General features: G+C 38.6%; 1 protein-coding gene and 1 long non-coding RNA gene across 8 annotated transcripts in view; one reads left to right on the top strand and one right to left on the bottom strand.

Moving 5' to 3' along the window:
* Positions 1-27,199, top strand: part of DMD (dystrophin) — a gene marked incomplete at both ends in the record, with an annotated part of 1,846,964 nt that overhangs the window by 1,795,420 nt on the left and 24,345 nt on the right. For 5 of the 7 annotated variants that reach the window (XM_084636024.1, XM_084636023.1, XM_084636025.1 and 2 more), the window contains 7 exons: positions 4,771-4,937; positions 7,178-7,289; positions 11,434-11,570; positions 12,342-12,380; positions 17,092-17,157; positions 18,268-18,333; positions 20,468-20,626. In XM_084636024.1, coding sequence (XP_084492150.1) covers positions 4,771-4,937; positions 7,178-7,289; positions 11,434-11,570; positions 12,342-12,380; positions 17,092-17,157; positions 18,268-18,333; positions 20,468-20,626 — 746 coding nt within the window. Of the gene's footprint in view, positions 1-4,770; positions 4,938-7,177; positions 7,290-11,433; positions 11,575-12,341; positions 12,381-17,091; positions 17,158-18,267; positions 18,334-20,467; positions 20,627-27,199 lie in introns of those variants that run through there. The other 2 variants (XM_084636028.1, XM_084636029.1) reach the window with 2 other exon arrangements.
* The window catches only part of LOC311524710, a 63,925-nt gene that overhangs the window by 33,742 nt on the left and 2,984 nt on the right, over positions 1-27,199 (bottom strand). The gene's annotated exons all lie outside the window — the stretch shown is intronic.

Genomic DNA, 27,199 nt, shown 5'->3' with positions numbered 1-27,199 from the left:
ATGCTTCTTGTCATCTTTATTTATCCCTTTTTAACACATCCAGGTGTGAGGAGGAAAGCTGGCTGCATAGGAAGGTATAAATGTAGTATTAAGCCATTGAGACCAGGAAAAAGGAATGATAATCTTAGCCAAAGAAAGCAGGATTGGATGTTGGAAGACATAGGTTCTATTCCTGGCTTTGTCACACACTTATTTTGTGTTTGTCACATTGGGCAAATCATGTAAATTTCATATCTGTTTCCTTATCTGAAAAATGGAGATAATATCTATCTACTGTCACAGGTTGCTATGAATGAAGCCTAATATAAGATCCTGGATGGAAGACACTATTAAGTGAATATTATTATTTTTAGAACTTATTTCCCAAATCGCAGCGTTATAGTAGGTAATATGTATGTGACTGAAAATATGTCTGATTCTGCCAGACAGCATGATACTACTTTGTACATTGAGAAATAAGGCAGTATTGTACAACACAGAAATACATTTGATCTGTCCTCAAATTGATACAGTATACATTTTAGAAAGCCAAAATGAGCAAAAGGGGAGGACGAGCTTAAATCTGGGGGGAGGGCAGTGGCAGAAATATTCAGCTTCCGATCATTGCATAAAGATGCAAAAAATTACCCTGCTCCCCCTCCTTTCAATTGTTTTTTGGCAAACAAATGCAGAAAAGCAGATGTCTGAAGTATAATGAATTTGAATATCCCTCCATAACAAATTGTTATTTGTAAGCTGGGAAAGGCTTTATGAATTTTGCTTTATGATTCACTCTGTTGTTACCATAAAAATTGGGAGTTCCATAGAAATGTGTTGAAGAAAAGAATCATTAATATTCCTTACAGCCTGCTCTTGTTACTTCTGATATGTTCTGTCTGAATGCAGACTTTTTCCCTTATGTAAAATCTTCAGCTGCTGCCTTTACTGGATTTAGAGGTTATTAAAGAAAATGTAATAGCAGCTCAGGGAACAGTCAAGAACTGTCTGTCCTATACTGTCTGACCCTGACCAGCTTTTCTCCATGTGGCTTTAAATCTTCATGTAATGTAATTCATAACCAGTTTTGAAACATTTTAATGCAGCTAATCTCCCAAAGCACAGGTTTTGTATGAGCTGTATACCAAATAGGTGGGTAGTCCACTTTTAGGACCATTAGCAATCAACAGTGACTGCAGATTTAAAATGGATTTTTGAATGTTACAGGAGGTGTTTCTTTAGAGCAACTTTTTTCCTGCAAACTTAAAGCAACTACAAAAGGATGGGCTAATGCTTTGGGTTGCTCATTTTTATTCTGTCTACAACACACACTGCAGCATTTCAATACAGAATTCATCTTTTTGTACTAGAAATAGCATTTTAAACAGATACTCCAGCAATACTTTGGAACACAGAGAATGTCTGGGATGAGCGTAGAGAGTATTCTCTAGTAGTTAGAGCATAAGTGGGAGTGATGACTCAGCAGTTCAGTTCTTGACCGACACTGACTCATTGAGTGACCTCAGGGGTAAGTCACTTGACCTCTCTGTGCTCCAATTACTCTATCTTAAAATGGGGACACGGTAATAATGGTTTGTGCCCCACCTCACAGGGATGTCGAATTAATTGATGTTTGTAAAGTGCTTTGAGATTCTTCAGTGAAAGACAATGTGCATCATTCTGAACATAGTCAGCAAATTATTGAATTAAAGCTGTGATTGTTACTGTGGTGGTTATACTTTTTCTATTGTGATGTCTTTTGTGTTCTCTTTGCTCCAGTGAGTGTTTTCTTTTAAAAATACTATAGCTAAGAAAAACGAAGGTCAGACAAAGTGGGTTTAATGCACAATCCATTGGATGTATTGCAGTGCATCAAACAAGATTATTCTAATTTCATACAAGAGATGTATAAAAAAATGAAACCTCTATTGTTTTCTAATATTATTACAATATTGGAAACCCATTTACACTGGGTTTTACAAAGCAGCCAGTGGAACCCTTACATTTTCTGACCATTTCCCAAATTAGCATAAAAATCCCAAGAAAAAAACAAACAAAGCCTTTATTCTAATTAATCCAACTGATGCAGTGTTTTAAGTCAAAGTTAAAGGAATGCATTATTCAGAGGATATTTTTGGGAAGAGTAAGTAGGATGTCACTCTGGGCACCTTTTGACTTCTTATTCCATCTCCAATTATTGACAGTTAATTAGGTGACCAAAGTTGTAAACAGTGTTAAAAAAACAAAGCAACTTGAGTTGTTTTTCCCCCTCCTCCTCTCTCTGCATCCCTGTATTTTTAACTAATTTAGAGGTTTTTCCCACCAAAATTTGTGTCACTGTTCCCTCTGTTAGCTGATCAGACTGGGCTGCTACTAAATTGAGAAGCATCAGGTGATATTGTAAAGATACTCTGAATCTTGAACAAAAGAGAGAAGCACTAGCACTGAAAGTTAATATTTATTATTGTTTAAATAAATTTATTTAATTATGTAGTGTGTGTTTGGTGCCACAAAATTAAGACAATGCTTGCTCTGTGGGCCTTTAAAATATAAAAGGCAGACACAACAGAGACGACAGGGATGTACTGGAAATCCCGAGTAGACAATAACTAGGGTTTGGAAATTTTTTAAAATTATAATTATTAGCTACTCACTCATTTCATTGGGAAGGATTTGAATGAATATCCAAACTACTGGGGATAACATCCACTATATAAGGGACACCATAGCGGGGGCGGGAGGAAACGCACAGAAACAGGATTGCTTGAAGGTGATTATTGGGACATCCAAGTTGGTATTCTTGGCAGAGTGGAGGAGATGAGACGACTAAACTCCCAATATGTAGTCCAAGTCAAAGTTGTGTAGGCCTTTAAGATAAGTACAAGAAATTTAAATATGATGTAGTGGGAAAGGGAAGTTTACAGAGGAATTCAAAGAGGTTGGGGAGTTACATTGTCAGTGTCAGATTCAAAAAGTCATTTTAATGGTTTACCTTTGGATGCACCAGGAAGGAAAAGCAATATGAGAATCAGGGAGGCTGAAGAGAAGAGTGGGTTGAAGTAATCAAGGCAGGAGATATCCAAGGCCTGGGCTGGCTTTAGCTGTGGGATCTTAGAACACAGGAAATCAATTATTTTTGGTCAAGGTCCAAATTTCTTGGTCAAGGTATAGTCAAGGTCCAAACTCCAAAGAAGAAAATACAGAAATAACAACAATGATAATAAAGAAATAAAAAGATTTTGCGGTCCATTCAAAAGTGTCCGGTGGTCCGCATTTGGCCCCTGGTCCACCTTTTGACTACCCCGTCTTAAAAAATGGGGCTGAACATTCAAAATGCTGTTGAGGAAGAAATCACAAAATGTGAGTATGTGCTGGACATACAGGAAACTTGAGAAGGGGCAGTGAAAGATGATTCTCATGTTGCAAGCCTGTGAGACAAAGAAGATGGTAATTTTGTCGATAGCTATTAAGAATGGGGAAAGCAGACAAGGGAAGGAGAAAAAAATAAATTCCTAATGGTGAAAAAATAAGAAACTCAGATTTAACTGTGGTAAACTTAAATTGTTGGCGAAATATCCAAGTAATGTCAGAAAGACAAACTAGATTGCAGGTCTCCATGCAGGAAGACGGGGAAAGAGTGCAGAATTAGATGTATGAGTAATCACTGTAAGAGATGGTAGTTAGAATCATGTAAGCAGATAAGATGTGAAAGGAAGAGAGACATCCAAGGGACCTATGAGACTTCTGCAAAAGAGGAATGGGGGAAAAAAGAATGAAGAAATATTGGAAAGATATGAAAAGAACCAGGAGAGGATAGTGTCATGAAATAGATATTCTGTGTTGTCATAGGCCCTGATCTAGTTACCTACTTAAGTACTCGATTTGATGGGACTACTTTTGCTTAACGTTAAGCACATATTTTAATGCTTTGCTGGACTAGGACCTGAAGTGGCAGAGAGGTCAAGAAAGATATGAATGGATTATGGACTCCAAGATTTGTCTAGCAATGGGGTCAAGTGAATAGGTGGAGGTGTTTGGATATAGAGAAGTGATCTCCGAATTTGTGTCAGGAGTTGAGAGAGAATATAGGGAATTTGAGGAAATCAGATGCTGGGAAGCGAAGAAAGTGTTCATGGTGGAGAAAAGGGACTTAGAGAGGTACTGAAAGGTAGTGATTAAGCTATAGGGTTTTTAATCTAGGACTCAGTGAGAGAGAAGAAGAGTTGTTTAGCCAAGAAGATGGCAGTACTGAAGGAGAAGTGGACAGATCTGGAGTGGAGGAAGATCATGTGGTCCTTGGATTTTCTCCAGTGGAGATCAGTGGCACAGGTCTAGGAATGGAGGAAGAGGATGTTGGGTATGAGCCAATGCTAGGGGTCGTTAGGAAGCATGATGTGATGGGAGAAAGGGACAAAAGAGGCACAGATGGAAGAATGAGTGGAGCTCAGAGAATCCTCTATATATAGCCGGTAAAGGAGACGAGAAGAGTGATGAGAGCACAGAGATGTCAATGGGTTGGAGCTCATAAATGTGCCACAGAAAAGTTAGAATTGTTAAAGGGAATGAAGTGGAGTTCAGAATGAGGTAACACATTATTCAGGAAACTGAGCAGTGCCTCTTGAGAAGAAGATCCTGGAAGTGGCATTTAGGGTTGGTGCATGGGAGAGTTGTCCAAGATTGAAGGCTCAGTGACGAGGTAAGGGGTGAGGAGGCAGGAAGCTGGTGGGTTGGACAGGAAGTCATCAGGACGCTGTGCTTTGCTAAGTCCTTGTCTTTATTCACCCTTTCTCACAGGCCAATAACAAGCCAGAAATTGAAGCAGCCCTGTTCTTGGATTGGATGAGGCTGGAACCACAGTCCATGGTATGGCTGCCAGTGTTGCACAGGGTGGCTGCTGCTGAAACTGCCAAACACCAAGCTAAGTGTAACATCTGTAAGGAGTGTCCCATTATTGGATTCAGGTACAAAATAATACCCCTTCTGCTACAATACTTACAGCTGTTTAGCATGCTAAGATGTATATCTCTTACCCAGAAGAAAATGTTTCTGTTTTTATTCCTTTGATTTAGCAAATATAAAAAATAAACAAAAAAGCAAGTACTGCTATCCTACAGGGAGAACTATATCCATGAATTGAGCACAACAGTATTGAGTGGGGGGAGACAATTCAAATCAAATGCTTCTTTTCCTGTCAGTCCTGCTCCTCCCCTACCAAAGGACTGGTGGATTGTCCTAGTAACTATAGAATTTACTTTATATTCCATCTATTCTGTAAACATGATTATGTTTTCTGGATTGGATCCTAATGAATTGCTTTCCATGATGATATAAAAGCATGCAAATGAACAGAAAAAAAAATTACAGAAGTACAAAAATCCAGGGCTATTTATATATTTTTCGGAGAAAGAGAGTTTAATTGGTGGTAGAAATACTGTTATATTATGATCGTTGCCTTGCCTTCGACAGAATCTACTCAGCCTATCTTCTGTAAACATCTCTTATTTAACAATAATCAGAAGTTCTTGATTCTGAAACGTTGCTGATGGATTTAAATATCTGGATGAACCCCGTGGTTACTATAGCAATGAATAAAACCACTGTGTTGTAAAATGGCTATGTATTGGTATGCCTGTTCAGAATCCACTTAACTGCTAAGTAAATGCTCGCTTTCAATTATGCTTAGACTTGTTTTATCACTTTGTTTCCTAATAGCTGCTTTGTATGGTTTGTGTGTTTTTTATTCATTATGGTCTTTTTTACCATTGATATTTATACTTCTGGGTATCGTGCTGTTTACAAAGAGCTTTTTATAATGCTATTTCTAAAGCCCAGATATTCAACAGAGGGCAGGCAGCATTCATATAAAGATGTCGTCATTTCACTCTACATTTAAGGGTTTGAATGATGACTTTAGGTGGAGATGCAGTGGGAAGGTGTCTCACTTTCTTCTCACTTTTCCCCCTCGTAGCTGGAGGAAGTGCTTTTTTAAATCCCTGTTTTTTTTATCATTGTATTAGTTCCCTTGCTATCTGAATTAATCTCCTCGTGCCTTTACTCCCAATGCATATTTCAACTTGGAGATGGTAAACTTTATTGACTGAGGGGATGAGCTTGCGAGTAGTTTACTACATCTAGAACTTTCCTATTCCCAAATGCAATATAATAAAATGCCTATTTACTTAACTTTGTCTCCATAATTATTCAAACAAAGTCAAAGGGTGCTATTGTTGTGAGCAAGGGCTGTCAGGGGACTGGATAGCCTTCTGGTTAAGGCACTGGACTGGGAGTGAGCAGATCTTGGCTACATGTGTGCATCAAATCTAATCTATAGTATATCTCTCTAGTATATCTCAAGTATTTCCAGGGCATCTATTACTGTGGTATGTAAATTATGCTTAGATAGTGTGTGTGCGCCTCAGTTTTCACTTCTTCAAAATACACATTGTGTTGGAAGGCATTGAGAGAGTTAATAACTGTGAGACTGACAACATCTAGAAACAGTGCTGTTAACTCTCTCACTTGAAATTATTGCTAATGAACCTCTTAAAACAACACAGACTTTGTGTTCCTGGCTCCTTCCCACACTGCAATATAACAGAAATAATAGGTGTTGAGGCTAAACGGATGTTTGTAAATGTGCATTGAGATCCTTTAATTTGAAGGCTCTTCATACGTGCAAGCTATAATAATAAAGAAACTAGACAGAACTCAAACATATTGCTATTTAATGTGCAGAATGCAACAGAGCTTCCTGGGGTTATTTGAGGGGCATTTTTAGTTGAATTTATTTGGTTAGGAGGTTTGATGACAGGAAGGGTAGGAGGGATAAAAATAACTGACATTAATTTCAGCTTATCAGAAATGTGCGGGTACGTTTTGTATATTTTTTTAAAGACATTGGTTCGGTTTTCCTTTGGCATATGTGCTTTCCCAGCATTATCCTGTAATTACTATAATTTTTGTGATTCTGCTTTTTGCAAATGTATACGTAATTTTATAATCACCTTGCTTCAAATTGTTTGCCATATAGGGCCAATAGCAAACATTTTACTATGCTTACTGTACAGTGCATTGTGTACAGCCAAGGCTATCTTGGGGGGAAAGGAGCTATTAGCAAAGGAAACTACTTTACAAATTGAAACAAAATTCAATTATGATACGCTATGAAGCTCTAAAGGCAATTTTTTCCTCCCTCCATCAGGTACAGAAGCTTAAAGCACTTTAACTATGACATCTGCCAAAGCTGTTTCTTTTCTGGCCGAGTGGCAAAAGGCCATAAAATGCACTATCCAATGGTGGAATACTGCACACCGGTAGGTATCTGCCTCAGTGATGCTTAATGTTGATTATTATGTAGAAGTAATAAGCTTCAGTTGCTATGTGCAAGCTAACAGAGCATTTGTGCAGGACTTCTTTCGGTAATTAAGTCACCTTTTATACACCCCTGTCTTTACAGCCTAGCATTTTGAAATGCACAGTGAGGAATAGCAGTAATGGTTTGAAGTAACTGGGAGTTAAGGTTTACTGCCTTTCATTGTTTATACAACGCTATATCAAAATCATTCATTATATGCTAATTGATTCTGTGCTCAGTGTTAAATAATTGATTTTATATATTCTACGGTAAGACTAGGATTCTTGAAAAAATCTATTTGTATCCTGTGGGGGGGAATCAACTCACAGTATATCAATGAGGGCCCTCCCAAGGCAGCACCCCCATTCTTTTTTCCAGTGTACTATAAGCATGTAATAAGCTCTGTACTGAAAGAGCAGTCACTAATAGAATTAGTTTAATGTGATAGCTGTTTTGACAGATGGTGTCAAATGTTGGTTTGGTCATGACTGTCTCTTCAGATGCAAAATTATTCTCAGCATACTAGTGGTGGTGTTTTGTTGTAAGATGATATAGTGATATGTAAAGATCTAGGAGGTACTTAAGAATAGCAAACTGGATTTTCACATCTGGAGACCAAGAGCCAGATTTTCCAGTGCAATGCCTGTGCTTTGTGCTTCACCATTCATGTTATCTGGCCCTAAACCCTCTTTAACTGGTCCAGGGAGGATTATTCATGTAAAGATGATTCTCCCATGGCATAGAGCAGACAAGGCAGCTCTTTACCTTCCCCTGTAAGAGGAAAATGTGGAAGAGCTAAGATCATCCTGTACCACACCACTTCTCAACTGTATTTTTGGCTCCATGGGTCCATTGTAGCTGTGTGTAAATCAGAGCGCTCTTATGTGGTGCAGAAGGACTGCCACTATACTGAGTTTTAAGCCGTGTTTGCAGACCCAGCAACCTGCATTTTGTGCAGTTTTGATGCATCTCACAATCTGGCTTCCAGTTTATAATGTGGTTTAGCACTGATCACAAGATCCTGTATTTTTGTCTACTAGTCAAATGTAATTGTTTAAAATAAAACCATCAAAATAATACATAGCCAACTAGGAAACTAAAAATGTTTGTATCTAATTTGTATGCAGATTAAGGGACATGTGGAAGGTACAGTAAGGGTTGTAAGCTTGTCTCAATGAATGGGGAGTTAAAAAACAAAACAACAACAAAAAACAAGAGGAAAATATATACCCTAAGATGTTATGATGTGGCAAGAATAAAGTTTCTGTCCATTTTTATGATATATTTTCATTGCAGCATTATTTGTTTTGGACTTCAACCATTATTTTATTTATGACATGCATAATACCTTCTAAAACATTCAGTTCACTGTGTATTGGAGGATATGGCACTGCCTGGAGTGAATCTCTGCAAGTACAATACATTTGCTTCTGACAGCTTTTCACCAAAACTCTGCATATGCTTTATCCTTTCCTGCCCTTTCTTCATTGACTGAGATTACTGGAAATGATGATGTGTTGAACTGTTGCTCATTTCAGAGGGAAAGTCTAGAACAGCTCAGACAAATCTGAAATGATTATTCTACTGTAAGCATTGCTAGAAAAACTGTAATCTTCAGATTCATAGAGCACATTTGTGCATTCCTCACAACTGTAGTTATAGGTTATTGTTTCTTCTTGCCACCTTTATTGTCCTAGCAAATGAAGCAAAGACTTCATGAAAAATGTAAACTGTACACAGAGTAACACCTCTGCTACCACCATTTTTACCTGAATGATGCGTTTTGGCAACAGAGCTCTAACTAATGGGAATTTCTGTCCCTCAAGTGATTTGAAGGTAAATGAAACAATAAGAATAAAAGTCTCCCACTCACAATGTCACTCCTTTGAGTCTATTATAGGACCCGGTACACTTTTCCATAGAAATATAAGAAATTCAAATTAATAACAGGCAAAATAATGAAAAACAGAAAACCGAGAGTGCATGCAGATTGCTGAGCTTAGTCTTAAGAACCCATTTCACAGATGGTAAAAATCTTCTTTATTTCTGAGCTCCAGCAATCCATACTAATTAGTTGTGCATAGCTGAACCAGCAGTGAGCTGACTTAGGAGAGGATTAAACTGGAAAAAATGTGAGCAGGTAGTGCCAAAAGTCTCTGAGCTATTTTTTTAACTGAAAAATAACCCTCTAAGTACTGTATCACTGAGTCCTCAGTGTCTAGAATGTAATGATTTGAAAATGAACAAAAAGAGTTACAGTGGCCCCCTCTACAAGATTTTAAGCACCAAAGTATTTGCTGTCTCAGCCCAAGAGAAAGCCGTCACCCTTATAGACAATTTAACTGTCAGTCGGCCAAGACTGCCTTCTTTGTTGTAAGCTTCCAAAATACCTGAATGTGTCCAACTAACAGTGGAGTGTGTGGTGGATTTTCCACATATCAAACAAGAAACTTGAGAATCTGTGATTTTTAGTCCTATTCAAGAAGAACTTGAGAATTCCTACCAGGTCCAAACAATGCAACAGCTTCTCCTTTGCTCAAGAGGGTTGAGTCAGAATAAAGGCAAGGCAATTCCTTGATTTTTTTTTTTTTTTTTTTTTTTTTAGTGTAGAACTAAACTAAGAATATCTGTTGCCTGAGGATTTCTGTACCAGCTACAGAAATTGGCAAAGTGATGGTTTGGCTTCCGCTCAACATAAAGATACTTTTGTTGAAAAAAAACTGGAGGTTGAGATACTACTCAACTACTTTCCTAGTCTGCCAGGCAGGAATCACATCGAGTTTTTCCACAGGGTGGACTGACCTCAAAAGAAAGGGAGAATTCTTTTCCACCCCATGCAGAAGAGCAGCTTCAGTAGAGAAGTGCTTTTGTTAGTCTTAGTGAGGGCATTTTCAACCCAGTTTCAAAGGACAGGGACAGGCAAAAACCAGCAGCATTGTGACAGTTTAAAGGCTAGAACCTAGCAACTCATTCCTCTCTCAATAGGAGGCATATTTCTTATTATACAACTAAAAGCAAACTAACTTTACCTCATTTCTTTCTGCCAAATTAGATATACCGGGAAGGACCATCCTTATGTGAGTCAGGAAAGAAATTAATTTATTGTAGGATTGCAGTATTGCAGAACCTAGTTCCTCCGTGAGGTGTAAGAACTTGGGTACAGATTTTAAAAAGTAACTCAAGTCCTCCATTAAAATTCATCAGAGAAGGGTCATCTGATACTTTATCAGACTTACGAGAAGAGAAGGTCCCTAGTTCCTCCCTTTTAAGTCTCTCTGGTAGACTTATTTTGATTTCTTTTGGGCTTGGCTTAATTTGCTGTTTCTTCTTTTGTACTTTTAGGTGGCTTAGATGGGAGAGAGGGACCTAAGTTCAGGCAAAGGGTTAGAGCAGTTTGAGTAGGCTATGCTTGGGCCCAAAGTTGTTCTAAATGCCTACTAACTCTGAGTTGAACAAGCAAAAGGAGAAACAGCCCATCCCAGAGTTTTCCACAACTCTAACCTCCTTTTTATGTAAAGAAAAATAAAACAGTGAGGGCAGAGAAGGCTGAATAGGGAAAACTCTTTTGGGAAGGTTGTGACAACTTTCATAGACTCTGCAGTCACTGAAATAGTAAACAAAAGGTGCTCATTGAGAGTGTGAAGACTCAGAATGCTGGCTTATCAGGAAGTCATTGCCAGGTCTCACACTTGCTGCATATCCTGTTTTTCAGCTATTTTAATATTTGAGCCATGCCCAGTCAAAGCCTTTGCCTGCTCGGTATCAAGGCAAAACAGAAACTGTGGGATTTCATCTTCTGATTGATTGTCTGCCTCAGATCCCTTGAGAAGAGGGACAAGCCTATTATCACAGAACATGGGAGTTCAAAGACTAGAACTTGGTTGGTTTTATATATTTGGCAAATAGTAACATACCTCACATTGTTTGGGAAATACTTTATATCTACAATGATAAGTGTATGCAGTTTTTGATGTTCCAAAGGTCAAATCATTAGGTGCCTCTGTGCTGTGTTCTCATGTACTATGTCAAATGATCTAGCAGAAGAAAAGATGATCAGCGACAATAATAATTAGAGGGTGATTTTATTGTGATGTTGCTTTCAGACAACTTCAGGAGAAGATGTCCGCGACTTTGCCAAGGTACTGAAAAACAAATTCCGAACAAAACGGTATTTTGCAAAGCACCCAAGAATGGGCTATCTGCCTGTGCAAACTGTCTTGGAGGGAGACAACATGGAAACGTGAGTAGCTAGCGCTAAAGCAAATAAGTAGTATATCATTTGATATGCTCCTCGAGCTCCCAGCTGGCACCAACTCCCTTCACTTCCTTAATGAGTAAAGCCTCTTTTTATTTCTTTCATTTTTGTTTACTATGGCTGAAAGGAAAACACAAGCTGACATTTCAATTGCCATTTCCTTCAACTTTTTTCACCTATCCTTACAATACTTTAAACTTCAATTAGCAAAAGAAAAATACCTCCTACTGCATTGATTTTCTTGTAAGGCCTTAAAATGGATAAGGTAATTTGGAAACTAGCAATCTTAGCATTACATTTTGACTTTCTTCCAAAAGGCGCTATCTCTTTAGTGAGGTCTTTTGTTTATTTTTTAATTTGATTGCCACAGCCTAGCTTTCTCTTTTCTCTACCCATGGATGTGGTCACACAAAATGACTTAAACTCATTGTATTTAAAAACAAGCAACCAAGAAAAACCAGCGATGCTGCTCATGGATCAATGAGTGGCCTTACCTTCTTTTAACTTTACCACAAGTTTATAATAATTAGCTGTTTAATGGCAGTTGCACAACAGCTTGTTATCTCTCTTTTTCTTTTAATTAATATTTTGATTTTATTTCCCAGCTTTTGGTTAGATGCTTTTCATGGTCATTCACGTTGGTCTGTTGGATTTTCTGTTTTTCAGTTGTTGTGTTTTTTTTAATCTTTCTGTAATTATTTTGCTGCTGAGTTTTTCTGCCTCCCTCTCTTCACCTCCTCATTTTTTGTCTTGCAGTCCTGTTACTCTGATCAACTTCTGGCCAGTAGATTCTGCGTGAGTACTTTTGCTGAAGTGTGCTGCTGCAGCTGCGTTCCCTCACTTCTTTGTTTTGTTTTTGTTTAGTTTTTACATATGTTCATTTCCTTCTTTTGTTTTTTTTTTCTTGATAGCCTTTCTGAGAGAATAATTTTTATTCCAGATCGGTAGAATGGGATAACACCAGGGTTTCCCAGGCATCGTGAAATGTATACCGTATACTCTCTCCGGAGGGTGTATTCTCATCTGATTAATAGGGATTTTGGTGCACAGTCCTACTAATGCTTCTGAGAGTGTGTCATTTCTGAATAAGAGCAGACTCCTTGATTGTAAACTAAATGTATTTCAGATGATATACACTGAAAGTTACGGTTTTTCAAAAATTTCAGAGATGACAGTGGTCTTGCAGTTAAGACCATCATTTAAAGTTTTACTTACACTCTCATGCACACATACACAACCCCTCCCCACGCCATCCCCATGATAATCAACAATTCATTGGATATTTTATTACAGTCTCTTTTGTTTTAGAAGGTATTCTGAGGAGACCTTGAGATAGGGCGTTGGGTCTTAGAGTTCTAAAAATACTGTGGAAAGTTTTATATGCTTTTCAGAAACAAAACCAATAAGATTTCTCAGCTGTAAACTGATTTTTCATACATGCACCATCTCTGCACATGTTTCATCTTATCGTAGTAGTAGGAGCATCAGCATGAACGACAGATTTATAATTGTCACTCTGGCGTTTGCTACCACATGACAGTGCTAATTTTAGACTAGTGTAAATTAAGGTTACTTTTAATTCTTAATTCACTCACAGGTGAATATCAGTGAGGAGAGAACCATAAAATATTAGGGAAGATAAAAATGTTTTTACTATTGTTAGCATATATGTTTTAAAATGTATGACCTACATGTCACTTACTATGAACTATTATTAGAATAAGCAACAGCAAAATATATACATTGGAATATTGATTTATAATTTTCATACACAGCATAGATTGTCGTGAAGACAGATGGAGCACTCTTTCTCTAGAAGGCTGATTTTAAGATGCCAAGAAATCTGCATGTTATTCCAAAGGGCATGTGGTTAACACTCAGCTTAGTAAGAATATCAACAAAGCTTGGAACTAAAGTGTAGTAGAGGGCTTTGGAGTTATGTGCATTGTGTTTGTAAAATGGTTTCTCCTACAAATGCACCCATTGGTAATTTAAGCACACTGTCTATCGAAATACATAGACCCAGATTACTGACTCTTTAAAACACAGTTAGATCTTTGACAAGAAAAAGTTAAAAATCAAAAACTCATAAAATAAAAGCTTGGGTGATACAGAATGTTGTTGCTGTGTCTAACATAGTCACAAATAAGCTTGTATAACATTTGTTTTTAAGGCATGGTGCCCACAGATTACTTATACTAATAACTTTGTGACATGCTACACTAAGAGCTTTATACCAACGGTAGGAAATTTGATTATTGGATCAAAGAGTTTAACTTACACATGATGCATCAGAAACCACTATAGAGATCATGGCTAAATAGGTTTAAGGAACGAAATTCTTCCAAATTTCCCTATTTCACCCATTTTAGGAATGGAATCCTTCATCATAATAGTACAGATCATAACTCTGAAAGTATTTAACTAACTATCTGACCACATTCTGCTTATCAGACAACTCTCTCCCAGGCCTAGAGCCCTGGTTCTGGGTATTCAGTATCAGTTTTCTATCAGTCTCCAAAGTGCTCTGGCCTAAATGTGAATCATCTAGGAATACCATTACAGCACTGAGAATATGCTGATTAGGTGGACATCATGATATTTGGGGCTGGCATTGTTTATAAAAATATGTTAAAGTGTGAGGCTTCTTAGCACTGGTTCAGACTGCTTATGGGTGGGGTGGATATTTTGCAGATACTCTGTAGTTGCCAAGCATTACAGAGGCAACTCATACATTCTATAATGTAATTATGATTTCTGTTGTAATCACTTGATAGTACTGAACTGGGAATCTGTCACTAAGAAACACTTTCTTGATTCTTTACTTTCAAGAACCCTTGACCTGAGGAGCTGAATAGTTAATTTCAAAACACATTGCTGGGTATCGTTACCTAATTTTCTACAGAGGGTAAAGGCATTATAACATGATGTCTTAGCTACTCAGCTCTCACTTGGCTTTAGTAGGAGACTCAGGGTTATAACTGCGGACACCACTTTGAAAAATTTATCAATGTTGTTTTATTTAAAAATGTTTGCCTCTGTTAAACATTTGCCATGTCCCTTAGCCTTACTACCGATTCATTAATTTGCTATTCAAACTGACTATGTCTTGATTACTTCTGCTAAGGAACCAAAGGAAATAAACTTCTATGAAGCTGCTAAATCTAACTTACTCATGGACTCATTTAGGTGTCTTCTGCCTGTAGTTGGCACGTCCACATAGCCAGTTTTATCAAGTTGTCCAATACTGTGCTGTCTTTAAACAAAATTGCAATGTTCTCTTAAAATAATAATAATAATAATAGGAAGGAAGGAAGGAAGGAATCGAGGCTGGGCTGGGTTGTTTTGGTGATATGCACAAAAAGCCAAAGCCCTATTTCAGGAGTTTCCAGAGAAATCTTTAAAACGTTTTGGAGAGTGGGATAGAGCTGGTAGCAGAACTAGTTCATGAAGGAAAAAGTGGTCCGAAACAGAGGCTTTGTGATGCATTAAATCTTTTTGAGGGGGGAGATTGCTTAAAATGAGAAATAATAGCATTTTGGACTATGCCAGTTATTTTTTATTTATTTTGTGAAATTATTTTGACCTATTTCCTCTCTTGTAATAGTAAAATATATATTTCAGATTTATGCTCAAGTTTCAATGTCATTATCACTATGTATGTTAGTTCAAGGTGCACAGGAAGCACTCCCTGCTCTCCTTTAAAGATGCAATTTAATTTCTGATCAGAAGATGCAGTCAGGCTCTGAATGTCAAGAATATAGAAATTGGGAGATATCCGCTCAATAGCAAAATCTTAAAGTTATTATTAATAGTAAATGCCTACTAGCACAGATTTTGAAAGTGCCCTGATCTACATTATTCTGGGTTACCTCCAGTTTTAGAGGAGTTCCATGCAAATCAGGATATCTGGTTACAATTAATTGCCTATCTTCCAAGAATATCTTTGGGAGTTAGTATTGAATACTTCAATGTAGTACATTGAATATTTATCCACTGATTTGTGCATGGTGATATCTAAAAGCATGGTTCATAAATGTGGGCTTGACAATGCCAAACCTTGTCTCAGAAAAATGCGATTCATGATAATTGACCTATAAGTATCTCACAGAAAAAGCTTTTCTAGTCTATGAGAAAAAGCATCAACGATAATGACTTCTAAATGTACACTATATAGCTCTGTGAATTCAGAAGAAGCCTATTTTTCTAAAGCACTTCGCAAACTGCTTTAAAAACCGGAATATGACCAGAAATGTATAATCATCCTATGCTTTGTAGGATCATCACGCCCCTAATACAACAGCACTACGTACCATTATAACTTGTAGTATAAGAATTGTTTCATCTGCCACTGAAATGCAACCATTCTGGAGTTGAACACAGTCTCTCTTGGACTGTACCAGTAACACTGCATAACAGTTAGAAACTAATAAGTGAAAGCATTTCATCTACCAAAAAAAATTTTTTTAAAGGATTTTAGATAGCCAAATTCCAACTTGTGTATTTTTTCTAAGATTCTAAGGCCTTGTTTACTCTAGAAAGTTAAACGAGTTTACCTGTAACAGTATAATTACTGGTCCAACCCTGTGGTGTAGATGCTGTTATACCAGTATAAAGATGCTTTATATTAGAATAGCTATTTCCATTTGGGAGGGAGAATAAGTTCTGCTGGTATATGGCACCTTTAACACTGCACCTGTAATTGACTTAGTACTACAAGCACAACTTTCAATTGTAGAAAAGCCCTAAGGCAAACTTATTCTTTTGAAAAGTCACAGGGATTCTTCCGTTCAGAAATGTGAACAGGAGTTCAGTTTGTAATGATCAAAAGTTGGGGAGGTCCAACATTACAGTTCCCCTAATACCACACTGTGGTGGTAGTGAAACTGTGGGAAGAGGACCATCACCAAAACACTGGCCCTAATTCTTGCAGTCTCCTATACAAGTATTTTGACTAGGCTCAACACTTAACATTGTATATCTCATGAAGTAACTTCCTGATTGGGCATGGATGCAGGGGTTTGAAGCTCTTTTTTTTTTCTTTTTTTTTTTAATGAGACTTGCTACCATTTGACTAGAAACACATCTCAAACAGGAAAGGAGAGAAATAAAACACTTTCTACAAGGTTTGGACGGTGCATCTGGAGAGTAGGAGAAATAGCGTGGTGAATGAAGGAGGCTGGCAAATTGGGAAGGAAGTTCATCTATACATCCTTCTGAAAGAAACCTCTCGTGGAATAGATTAATCTTCTTGCTTATATATCATAAAAAATCAAGTTCAAATGAACTGAGTCCCTTTCATATGCTGCTACAAAACATTCTACTCTGAATGATGGATCAAGGAAGCACACAAATCATGGGTTGCAAGTATAGCTTTCTGTTTATTAAACACTGTATAAACCATGGAAGCCGTGAGCCATGGCAACATGAGGGCATAGACATACCAAAGTGTATTTTTATCTTTTTAAGGGGTATTTGTGATTAATCAGTGTTTTCTGCCTTATAGGCCTGCCTCGTCCCCTCAGCTTTCACATGATGATACTCATTCACGCATTGAGCATTATGCTAGCAGGTATGAGATCACCTAAACACTAGGCAAATCTTTCTTGAAACAACCATTTAAAAAAATACACTACAAAAGAGAAACAATCATTATAAGGGTATTTAATAATTGAACGTACCTAGAGTGGATACTATACATCACCTTCTAACCACTGCTAACCACCTACCAATTAACTTGCATGCCAGACTACTATGCAATGATTGGTGAGTAAATAAGAGCCGCTTAACATAGGTAAATCCAAAGCATATACTTGGTTAAAACTGGCCTTTAAGTTCTGTGTGGGTCTTTATTAAGTTATGCGTTCTGCTTACATAGGGTTTTATTTTAATTAGAATTCTTGGTATTACTGTATAATGCAGAGCCTTCCAAAACTTCTAGCTACCAATACATGAGTCTCAAAGGACACATTTAGCCAACATTGTAAAATGAAATAATTGAGCTTATGAAATACTTGGAAAGGTATCTTTCTCTGTTTTGGAGGGGGATGATGATATACCACTGCTGTAGTTCACTTATCCACTTTTAAGAAGACTTTTAAGGTACTCTTTTATCTTAAAAACCAAACGTTGGGGTAAATGCTCAGATCTGCAATGCAAAGTGATTTTTTCCCCCCAGCAGGGGAATTTTCAGGGGTAAATACTGTGTAAAATACATACTCAAATGAAAAAAAAAATCAGATCAAGCTAGATGTTCTCTAAATTATATATTGCATTCAAAAGGGAATAAAGGTCCTCAACAAACTAGAAACATACAGGTCACTTCAGCTCTGGTGATGACATTACCAGGTATGGAACAATTTGTGGAAGAGTCTATGGCATCTTAAGGCCTTTCTTTCATAGCAGAATCTGCTTAGCCAGGAGGATTTGTACGTAACTTAGAGATTAATTTAGATAGATCATTCATAATGAATAAGCAGTTACTTGTGACAGCTGCTTGCAATCCCATTTGTTAACTAGCATCAAGTGAAAATTTGTCCAGGTTTTCAAATTTAGGGTCTCTAATATTTTGACTACTGTGTCACCAAAATGTTATATATTTTAAAGTTTTCAGGAAAGTTATAGCCAGAAAAATCTGCAGTGAGACTTATGGGTTTTATTGAGTCTTTCAATTTTTCCATAGGCTAGCAGAAATGGAGAACAGCAATGGATCTTACCTAAATGACAGTATTTCTCCTAATGAGAGCATGTAAGTATACTATCTCTTTGAAGTATTTCTGATGGACATTTGCTTGCAAAGGCTTGGCACCTTGCAATAAAGTACCAATAATACAGAGTTCACAACATTTTCTTGTTCACATCTGACTGTTGTGTGATCTCATTGTGGTATGTTTGGTTGTGGACTTCTCATGGCCCACCCCCATATATACCAAAGCCTGGATTTATGATGTATAACTCAAAGCTGCAGATATGTCATCACACTTAAAAGTAGTTCTGTGTTATGTCTTCAACACAAATTTCACATAATACGTTGAAAAAAAATCTCTCATAGAGTGTATCTCATAAATGAAGTATTACTTGGTAGTTTGAAGTTTTCCCTTTTCCTGTGAACTTTAAACTTAAAAGTGGATTAAAATGTTGGATGCTAGAAATGTCAGTGCAGCCTTTTGAGGGGTCATCAGGGCCATACTAAAAAGAGTCCGTCTACAAATAATTAAATTATACTTCAAGCAATGGCAGTGTGAGCTCATGCTAGTTATTAAATATTAAACGTCAAAAGCCTTGATTGGACCGGATGTGGAAAAATGCATTGACAAATAGTCATTATATTGCTTTATACTGAAAGGACCAAGGATGCAGCCAGTTTGAAATCTAGTCAGTTTTGTTAAAAGTAGTTTCATAATCTGCACCTGACACTTAATCCCCCTGCAAATTTTGTGCTTTTATTATCTCATTTTCCTTGTGGGGGGAGGGACAAAGGGGAGGGTCCATGGTTTTCTGCACCCTGTTGCTCTGTGAAATACGCATAAAAACAAAAGGGGAAAACTGATTAAAGGTTAAAAATTTCAAACGCACCTAAGCTCTATTTCTAATACAGATTCAGATACTTAGGAGCCTAAATGTAACTGACTTCAGCTTTTAAGTGCTCAAGTCACATCTGAAAATGGGACTTGGGTTGTTAAATTAGTTAGGGCTGGTCTACAGTAAGACTGTAAGTTGACCTGAGTTATTCTACTTTAGTTACATAACTGAAGTCAACGTAACTTAGGTCAATTTACAGTGGTGTCTATAGCACACTATGTCGAGCGGAGACACTCTCCTGCCGATTTACCTTCTGCCTCTTGAGGTGGAGTCGCTCTGCCATCGACTTAGCTTCTCTTTATCAGACCTGCTAAATTGACACCACTGCATCAATTGCAGCAGTGCCAATTTAGCCGGAAGTGTAGACAAGCCCTTAGGGGCTTTTGAATATTTTACCTTAAGTAGCTAACAGGGAACTTCTCGCTTTATATGTCTGAAAAGTTTCGTGTACCCAACATCACTGCATCCATAATAAACCTGTTTATAGATAGTAAAACGGAAAGTTAACACTCTGGCTGCATGTGTAAATGTGAACATAATTTGTGTGTCAGAAAAATTTTATAAGAAAGTGAACTGACCTGGTTGGCCACTGACATCATCAGTGCAATTCCAGTGAACCAGTGAATTTGGCATAAATCTCTCGATTAAAATTACTGAAAAAAATCTTTAAATTTTTTCTTAAAATGGGATACATAAAACTTCATTAATTCAAACCATAAAACAGTAAGGTGCATGCAGTACAAAAAAATCTATAAAATTTGGCAAAAATATTAGTAAAACTAAACTATACAGTAAAGGAAAAGGGGAAGGAAGGAGAGTATAAATAGAAAAAGGGCTAGGTATAAGAAGAATTGGTATACAGGAGCATGAGTAAAAATAAATGCTTTGGCCTTGCTTCCACAAGTTTTTGTGCAATGGCATAGCAGGTAGCCTAAGGTGGTGATTCTTTAATGTAAGAGTGAGTAAGTCAGGTTAAGCGATGGATGGAAGCAAGGTGAAACATGAAGGCCAAGATCCTCAGCTGTACCAGAGCTTTGCTTGAAACACCTGAGGAAGAAGAGGGAGGCAGAGGTGGATCCCAAGTATATGGAGCACGAGGGAAGGCATGTAGTGAATTAATGTAATCACTTGAACAAATTTCACTACAAGTTCACTCATCCCCTGCTCCTTGCAATGAATCCAGCTGAATTTCTTCAAGAGGGAAGAGATTTTTTTTCTATGAGTTGCCTTCTATCAATAGTCACAAAGATAAAAATGAAGATGAAGAAAGCAGCTTTTGGGGTGTTGCTGTGTTTTTCCAGAGATGATGAGCATTTGTTAATCCAGCACTACTGCCAAAGTTTGAACCAAGAATCCCCACTGAGTCAGCCTCGCAGTCCTGCCCAGATTCTGATTTCCCTGGAGAGCGAAGAAAGAGGTGAGCTAGAGAGAATCCTAGCAGATCTGGAGGAAGAAAACAGGTGAGATATACTTTGCAGCTGTTATCATAGTTTCATCTACATGATACACACACATAAAGGGGCAAAAGTGAAGCTGGGAAACCTCCTGTTGGAATGTCTGTTTTATTAAGCTTTCCTATTAAATCTCCTGCATATGTTTTCTCTCTCACTTTCTGCTAGATATGAGAGAGATGATAGAACAAAATGATATAAATATAGGCCCATTCATGCTTTTGATTCAATCATGAATCAGCACTATTGTGTTTACCCTTCTATGCAGAATCTTTATAATGATAAAACTTCAAAGGAAAATATGGGTCACTTCATTTTGTGATTATAGGGTGGCTTATTACAAGTTCTGTAAACAGTGTTGTGTAACTCTTCTTTGTATACAATGTACTGAGTTCTTTTTATCAGCATGTATTTCAAAATAACTCTTCAGTGTTGCTTTATTTTGCATTAGCCATTACATGAGAGAGGATTTTGTACATTTTCTGCCATAGACACCTGGAGGAGAGAGATTTTTCTTGAAAATAATCAACTGGATAGTATAGTTGCCCTAGGAAGATGGGTGAGAGAAGAAAATGATATATATAAAGAAGATTTTAAAAAGATAAAAAGAAAAGGAGTACTTGTGGCACCTTAGAGACTAACGAATTTATTTGAGCATAAGCTTTTGTGAGCTACAGCAAATAAATTGGTTAGTCTCTAAGGTGCCACAAGTCCTCCTTTTCTTTTTGCGGATACAGACTAACACGGCTGCTACTCTAAAAAGACAAGGGAACTGTGAAATGACTGTGCAGTACCTTTGTACAGGATGAATTTCCCCTGTTCCCTCTGGTGGACATAAATGGTGCACAGGCCTCTGCACAGAGGTAATATTGTGCCACGTTAGCTAAGATGTGAATTTTTAATACTTTTACTATGTCACCCGCTTCTTAATCCTTTGGTGGCAGACACCTTTTTCTTCATTTCCTCCTAATTTAACTTTCCATTCCTAGCTTTTCTTTACCTTTCATAGCAAAGGCTCAAGTGGCTTTTGACAGCATCAAAACACTGTAGCCGCAATTTGGGGGCTCTGTTGCTTCACTCAACCAGCATAAACCAACGCTAAGCCTGGCAGATCTGGTCATTGGCAGATTTAATATTGAGACCCCGAGAATTGAAAAATCATGACTCAGTTCCCCCAAAGTCATAAGATTTAAAGAAAATAGATTTCTGAGTCTTTAGGGTGCACTTGATTGACCTTTTCAGGCTTTTTTTCTTCTGCCATGAGGGCTAGAAATTTTTGCTGCTGTTAAATTAAAAGGGAGATTCTCCTGTAGTCTTGCCTCCTTGCCTCAGGAACTGAGATTTTTAGAACACCATTCATTATCACAAAACTCACGCAATAATTGCAAGAGTTTGCAACACTGCAGATAACCTCTGCATACAGAATTCTTTGCGTGGCACAGATCTGTTGTGATGGCTCTTACGCCACACTGACTCCTAGCCACCAGCATAGAGGTTGTGACTGAGACTTCGTTAGGCCCAGCTGATCCTTGACTGCCAGAACAGCCTCTGGGAGGCTTTGGCAGCTGGCATAAATTAGAACAGCCTGAAACAGACTGATCTGGCACCCACATAGCCCCAGGATAAGGGAAAAACACAAAGCTATTTTTGCAATTCCTTTTTGGTTTGCGCTAAGCGCACACCACAGACTGAGGGCCATACATCTGTCCAAGAACCGTGCTCCAACAGAACCACAGATAATACTGCTTTCCCCACAAATACCATTTTTGACGGCTCTGTCCGCACTAGAACTCTGCACACAACTGTGCCGGGAGGGGTCACTAATACCCTTAACACACACCCCCAAAAAAGCCTGTAAATTATGCTCAGAGCTACTCTTTGTAACTCATTGTTACTCCTCCTTTCTCTCCATTTGTTTGTAACACTCAGTTGTTGCATCTTGTTTTAATTCAGACCGTAAAATCTTACGGCCCCTATGTGTGTGTTCAGCACGCAGCACAAAGGGACCCAGTGTAATACAAATAATAATAAATTAAAGCCTACATCATGAACTCTGGTATTAGAGCTGACTGGCTCCTGTGTCACCCACACTATCCCTTTGTGAAAGTATTGGTTGACCCTTTCCTTTGTACAGCATCTGGAGCTTAATGAAACTTCACAGGCTTACAAATCATTCAGACCAAGGACAATACAATGATATTTGGCAGAGCTGCTTTCATATACACTGCAGAGTTACATAATAAACAGCAGAGTGAGAAATGAAGAACAGGCAAAGGAGAAAAGACTAACTTTAGATGAGACTTGAGATGAGATGGAGGCTCAGTAAGACAGAGGGGTATAAGGAGGCTGTTCCAGATGGCAGGAGCTACAGACAGACATGCTCTTGCTCACTGAGCAGTGGTGAGATTGAAGAGATAGAGGGGAGCTCTTGACGTTCTAATACAGAATATAAAAAGCCCAGACATTTCCCAAAGTGGAGGAGAACCAATGGTTTTAAATCAATCAATCATATATTTCATGTAGCTAGCATACGTGCCTGGGAAGTTTTGGACAAGTAATCAAATATAACTAAAACCACAATGTAAGGTTTTGGTTCTTATAAAAGTGATGTGGGCCACCTAACTATGAATCACTGAGGAAGAAAAAAGTGTATCCCCTACATGCACAAAAACAAGCAACCCACCCAAGCCAAATCAGCTCAAACAGAGAGGAAAAAAACTCCTGCTCTTAAACTGGAAAGATGTTACAGTGTAAATAGCAGTATAAAACCCTAACATAGATGTTCTGAACAGTCCATCTGGGGTTTGTGCCTTGCATTTCAAAATAAGACTTCCTTAATGTAGGAACAACTAATCAGGAACAAAAGATGAAAAAGTCTCCCCAGGGCAATACAGTCGCTAAATATTTGTGTGAAAGAGCCTCTCAGTCTCTCTGTACATAAGAGAGGATACTCTTTGGTTGTAATCCAGTGCTGTTCCCTAATTTCTGCTGTTATCAGAATTCTAGCTTCTTCAAAGCAAAGTGCCTAATTTGTTCTAGTTCATAAAAATGTTTTTATTGCCAGGTTATTTGTAAACTACTTCCAGATAAATCTGTGAGGGATGGAGTATTGAATGCAAACAATGGCATCAGAATGAGGTAGTCATAAACCTGTGACTTTCTGTGAGGAGGATTAAAAGTAACACCTATCCACACAACCCCTGAAGCCCCCAGAAGTGATTTCTTAACAGTGGGGTGCACTGGGAGTTCTATTACCAAACAATCCCACAAGTGATGGATGCTATTAATAACTCATGAGTGAGTTATCAAACTCCTTATAGCTGCATGGATTTAAAGCTGAATTGCATATGCTTCATATTGTTTACTTTGTGAATGTTTAAATGAGGCACACGTCTACTTTTCTTTCTTCTCTTTGTCTTTTAGTAAAATACACCCTATTTGCCTAGTGATCAGAAGGCTTGTCAGCTTTCTTAGGCTGTCACGTCCATTGCCAAGGTATAGTCACCTGGCCTGAATTGTGTCTAGTGAGTCTGGATTATAGAATATTGCCAGTACTCGCTCACTCTCATTTTGAGAGGATTATGCTTTTATCTCCTTTCCTTTTACTTTCCCTTTTGTATCTAAAGCTTTTAAGAAATGCTTTTTTTTTTCTGAGCATGAATGCCTAATTCTCACTGGCGTGAGCAATGCCTTAAAAGCCTACCCTACAACAACATTTCTTTTTTTCTGCACAGGGTAAATCTGTTCTCCAGAGCTAGTAAAAAATAATTAGATGATTTCTTTTTTCCCCGAAGAAATTTCTACAATGGCATTCAAAATACGATCTGCCATTTTGCATTTTTAACTTTCCTTTCCTGTTTAAGTAAATCAGCCAGTCCCCAGTCCAATAGAATCAGTCCCACTGATATTTTTCCTTTGCCTTTTTTGCTACTGCATCGCTCTTAGAACACTAAGATCAGCTGGTAAAATGTGGCTATCAATACCCAAAACTAAACACGCAGCTAGAGACAACATATTCTCAGTGAAGAGAGTGTGACTACCTGTAACAGAAACTCAGAATGAACTCATGCTTTGTCTTCCTTCAGATTGCAATGCAAAATTCATCTATTTTTACTACGTCACCACTCAGGCCAGGTGACTTATTCTCCACGAGCACAGCGAAAATAAAAACACGAATGTCCCAAGTGGAAAGAAGGATCCCTTTAGTACTGCAGAATAGGTCTGAGCAATAGACAATAGCAGTGAGCACTGCATAGCAGCTCTAATTATATTTTCCAGTTAGCTATGCTTCACACACACACACCCCTTCATTGTACAAATTTTATTTCCTTTAACCTGCAGTTTTTCTTTGACTGGCTCCTGCATATTCTTGCTTGTGGGACTGGCACCTCCTGGTGTTGAGCTGCAGAATCTTGTCCTTGCCTGTTCAACTGCTCACAGCAGATATTAAAGGGGGAGTGGCCCCAACCACTCTTCAGTTCCATTTTAACCTCCAAAGTGGAAGTGAGCTCAGATTGCATACAACATCCTTGAAGCTTCCCTTATTAGTTTTTTTTTTTCTTTGTAAGAAGAACAAATAAGAAATGATACCAGTCAGGCAAGGGTATTGTTTGACCCACACGAGCCGGAGGGCTGCCTCACACACAGCTGTTGATGAGGGAGGCTCCTCAAGCCTACTCAACTAACTCTGGCAATGTATAAGTCCAGGTTTGGATACCTATGAGCCTGAATCACTCTGTGCCCATCTTAAGCAGCATTCATGTACTGGGTCTTACCTGGCTGAGAACAGTGCCAGCGTCCCAGCAGTCAAAATTGTGTAAACGGCACTAAAGTTGTCCCCTAGCTGAAGAGGTTCCATACCCAACTCAAGTGGCACTAGGAGCCTATGATCTGTCTGAGCCAATATAGTTTGTGCCTAACACCCAGTATCATTAACTTGAATACACCACTTCCAAGTATCACCAATACCCAGGTCCCCAAGGTTTGCCCAGGTCAACTAGGTCCAATTTTAGCACTGTCAGTTGTGAAGTGCCACTTACCAAAGGGATGTTGCAGCCTACATCAGTGTCACCCAAATTCTCTGATTTGTCATGGTCAGCTGAGTCCCATGGCAAAGATCCAGTACCCTTGATTTTTCAGACACCATCACCAATTGCATTCTGTGATACGCTGTCTAGCAAAAAAAAGCTAAGAGCTTCCCCTTCCTTCTCCCCCCACACACTTATGTAGATTGAGTCTGGTGCTGAGAACGTGGCACCATTTATATAGATAGTACGATAGCCCCCTGATCATCTGGTGTCTCCTGCCCGGGAGTTTTTCCAGTGTTAAATGTTTAACCCTATGTAAACAGTTCTCTGAGGATTTACTCCACAAGCCTGCTGAGGCTCGACACATTTCTTTTGTGGGTTCCCTCCAGGTGAAATCAGTAGAACTGTTCTCATTTCCAGGCTGAGGTTCTGAGCAGTGCCCAAAATAGCCTTTGTTGTCTCCAGACCCGTCAGCTGGGTTCCCCAAGCAAGGTGTCTTTGAGTGCCCAGACACCCACAGGGCTGATACCTTGTGAACCATTCCCAGGCCCAGACTGAGGTGTATCTGAAACCTGCTGCACCTCATTTAGTGCTGTATCATTTATTGGCTCTGAAAATGACTGACTTCTAATCTGAGGTTGATGCCCTGCTTTAGAAATTGGCCAAGACTATTACTGTCTGGAGACATGTCAGTTCCACACACCAGCATCAATGTTTTGTTTCCGAAGACAGGCTATAAATAGCTTTTCTAGAGTCTGCTCCACTGTTGTTGACCACTATCACTGCTGGATTACTGAATCTGCACATGCTTGTTTTATTTATGCACAATCAGCTGCTCTTTGCTGCTCTGCACATCGCAGAGCTTCCAAGAAGCAACAATTTAAAATAAATAAACTTTAAAAAAGAAGAAAAAGAGAGAGAGAGAAATTTTGGCAGCTGCTCCTGGAACCTCATGGCCTTGCCACTGAAGGTTTCTGTTCCAGCTGGATTCATCCCTCTTGCGCAACATCTCTGATGTGGAAATCCTGGAACCTATTCTGCTGTCATGCCAGGAAAATCCTGGACTTTGATCTGCTGTTTGGGTATGGCAAGCAGTCAGTTTCAGGTGCAGGTGTCTTGGAAGTGTTTTCATAGCGTTCGAAGTTTACCTGATTCTGAGCACTCCGAGAGCAGGAACACCTCTTTGGAAAGCACTTAACCGGTAGATCTGGGATTCTCAGCTGAGGCCATGTCGACTCTATCACTTGTGCTGGCAAAACTTATGTTGCTCAGGGGTGTGAAGAAAACAACCCCGAGGGACATACGTTTCGCCAGCATAAGTGCCAGTGTGCACAGCACTGTGTCGGCGGGAGAGCTTCTGCCGCCTACGTCGCCACGGCCACTCATTGAGGTGGTTTATTATGTCGACAGGAGAGAGCTGTCTGCCATCAGCATAGAGCGGCTACACAAGCAATCTTACAGCGTTGCAGCTGCACCGATACAGCTGTGTGGCCGTAAATGCACTACTGTAGACACGGCCTATGATAAAGAACACCAATTCCTTGGGATTGTGTGT

This window comes from Lepidochelys olivacea (genome assembly GCF_965140295.1).
Source record: "Lepidochelys olivacea isolate rLepOli2 genome assembly, chromosome: 1".
Lineage (NCBI taxonomy): Eukaryota > Metazoa > Chordata > Testudines > Cheloniidae > Lepidochelys > Lepidochelys olivacea.
Note: the sequence above shows the minus strand (reverse complement) of the source record. Positions and strands in the feature narration are given on the sequence as shown.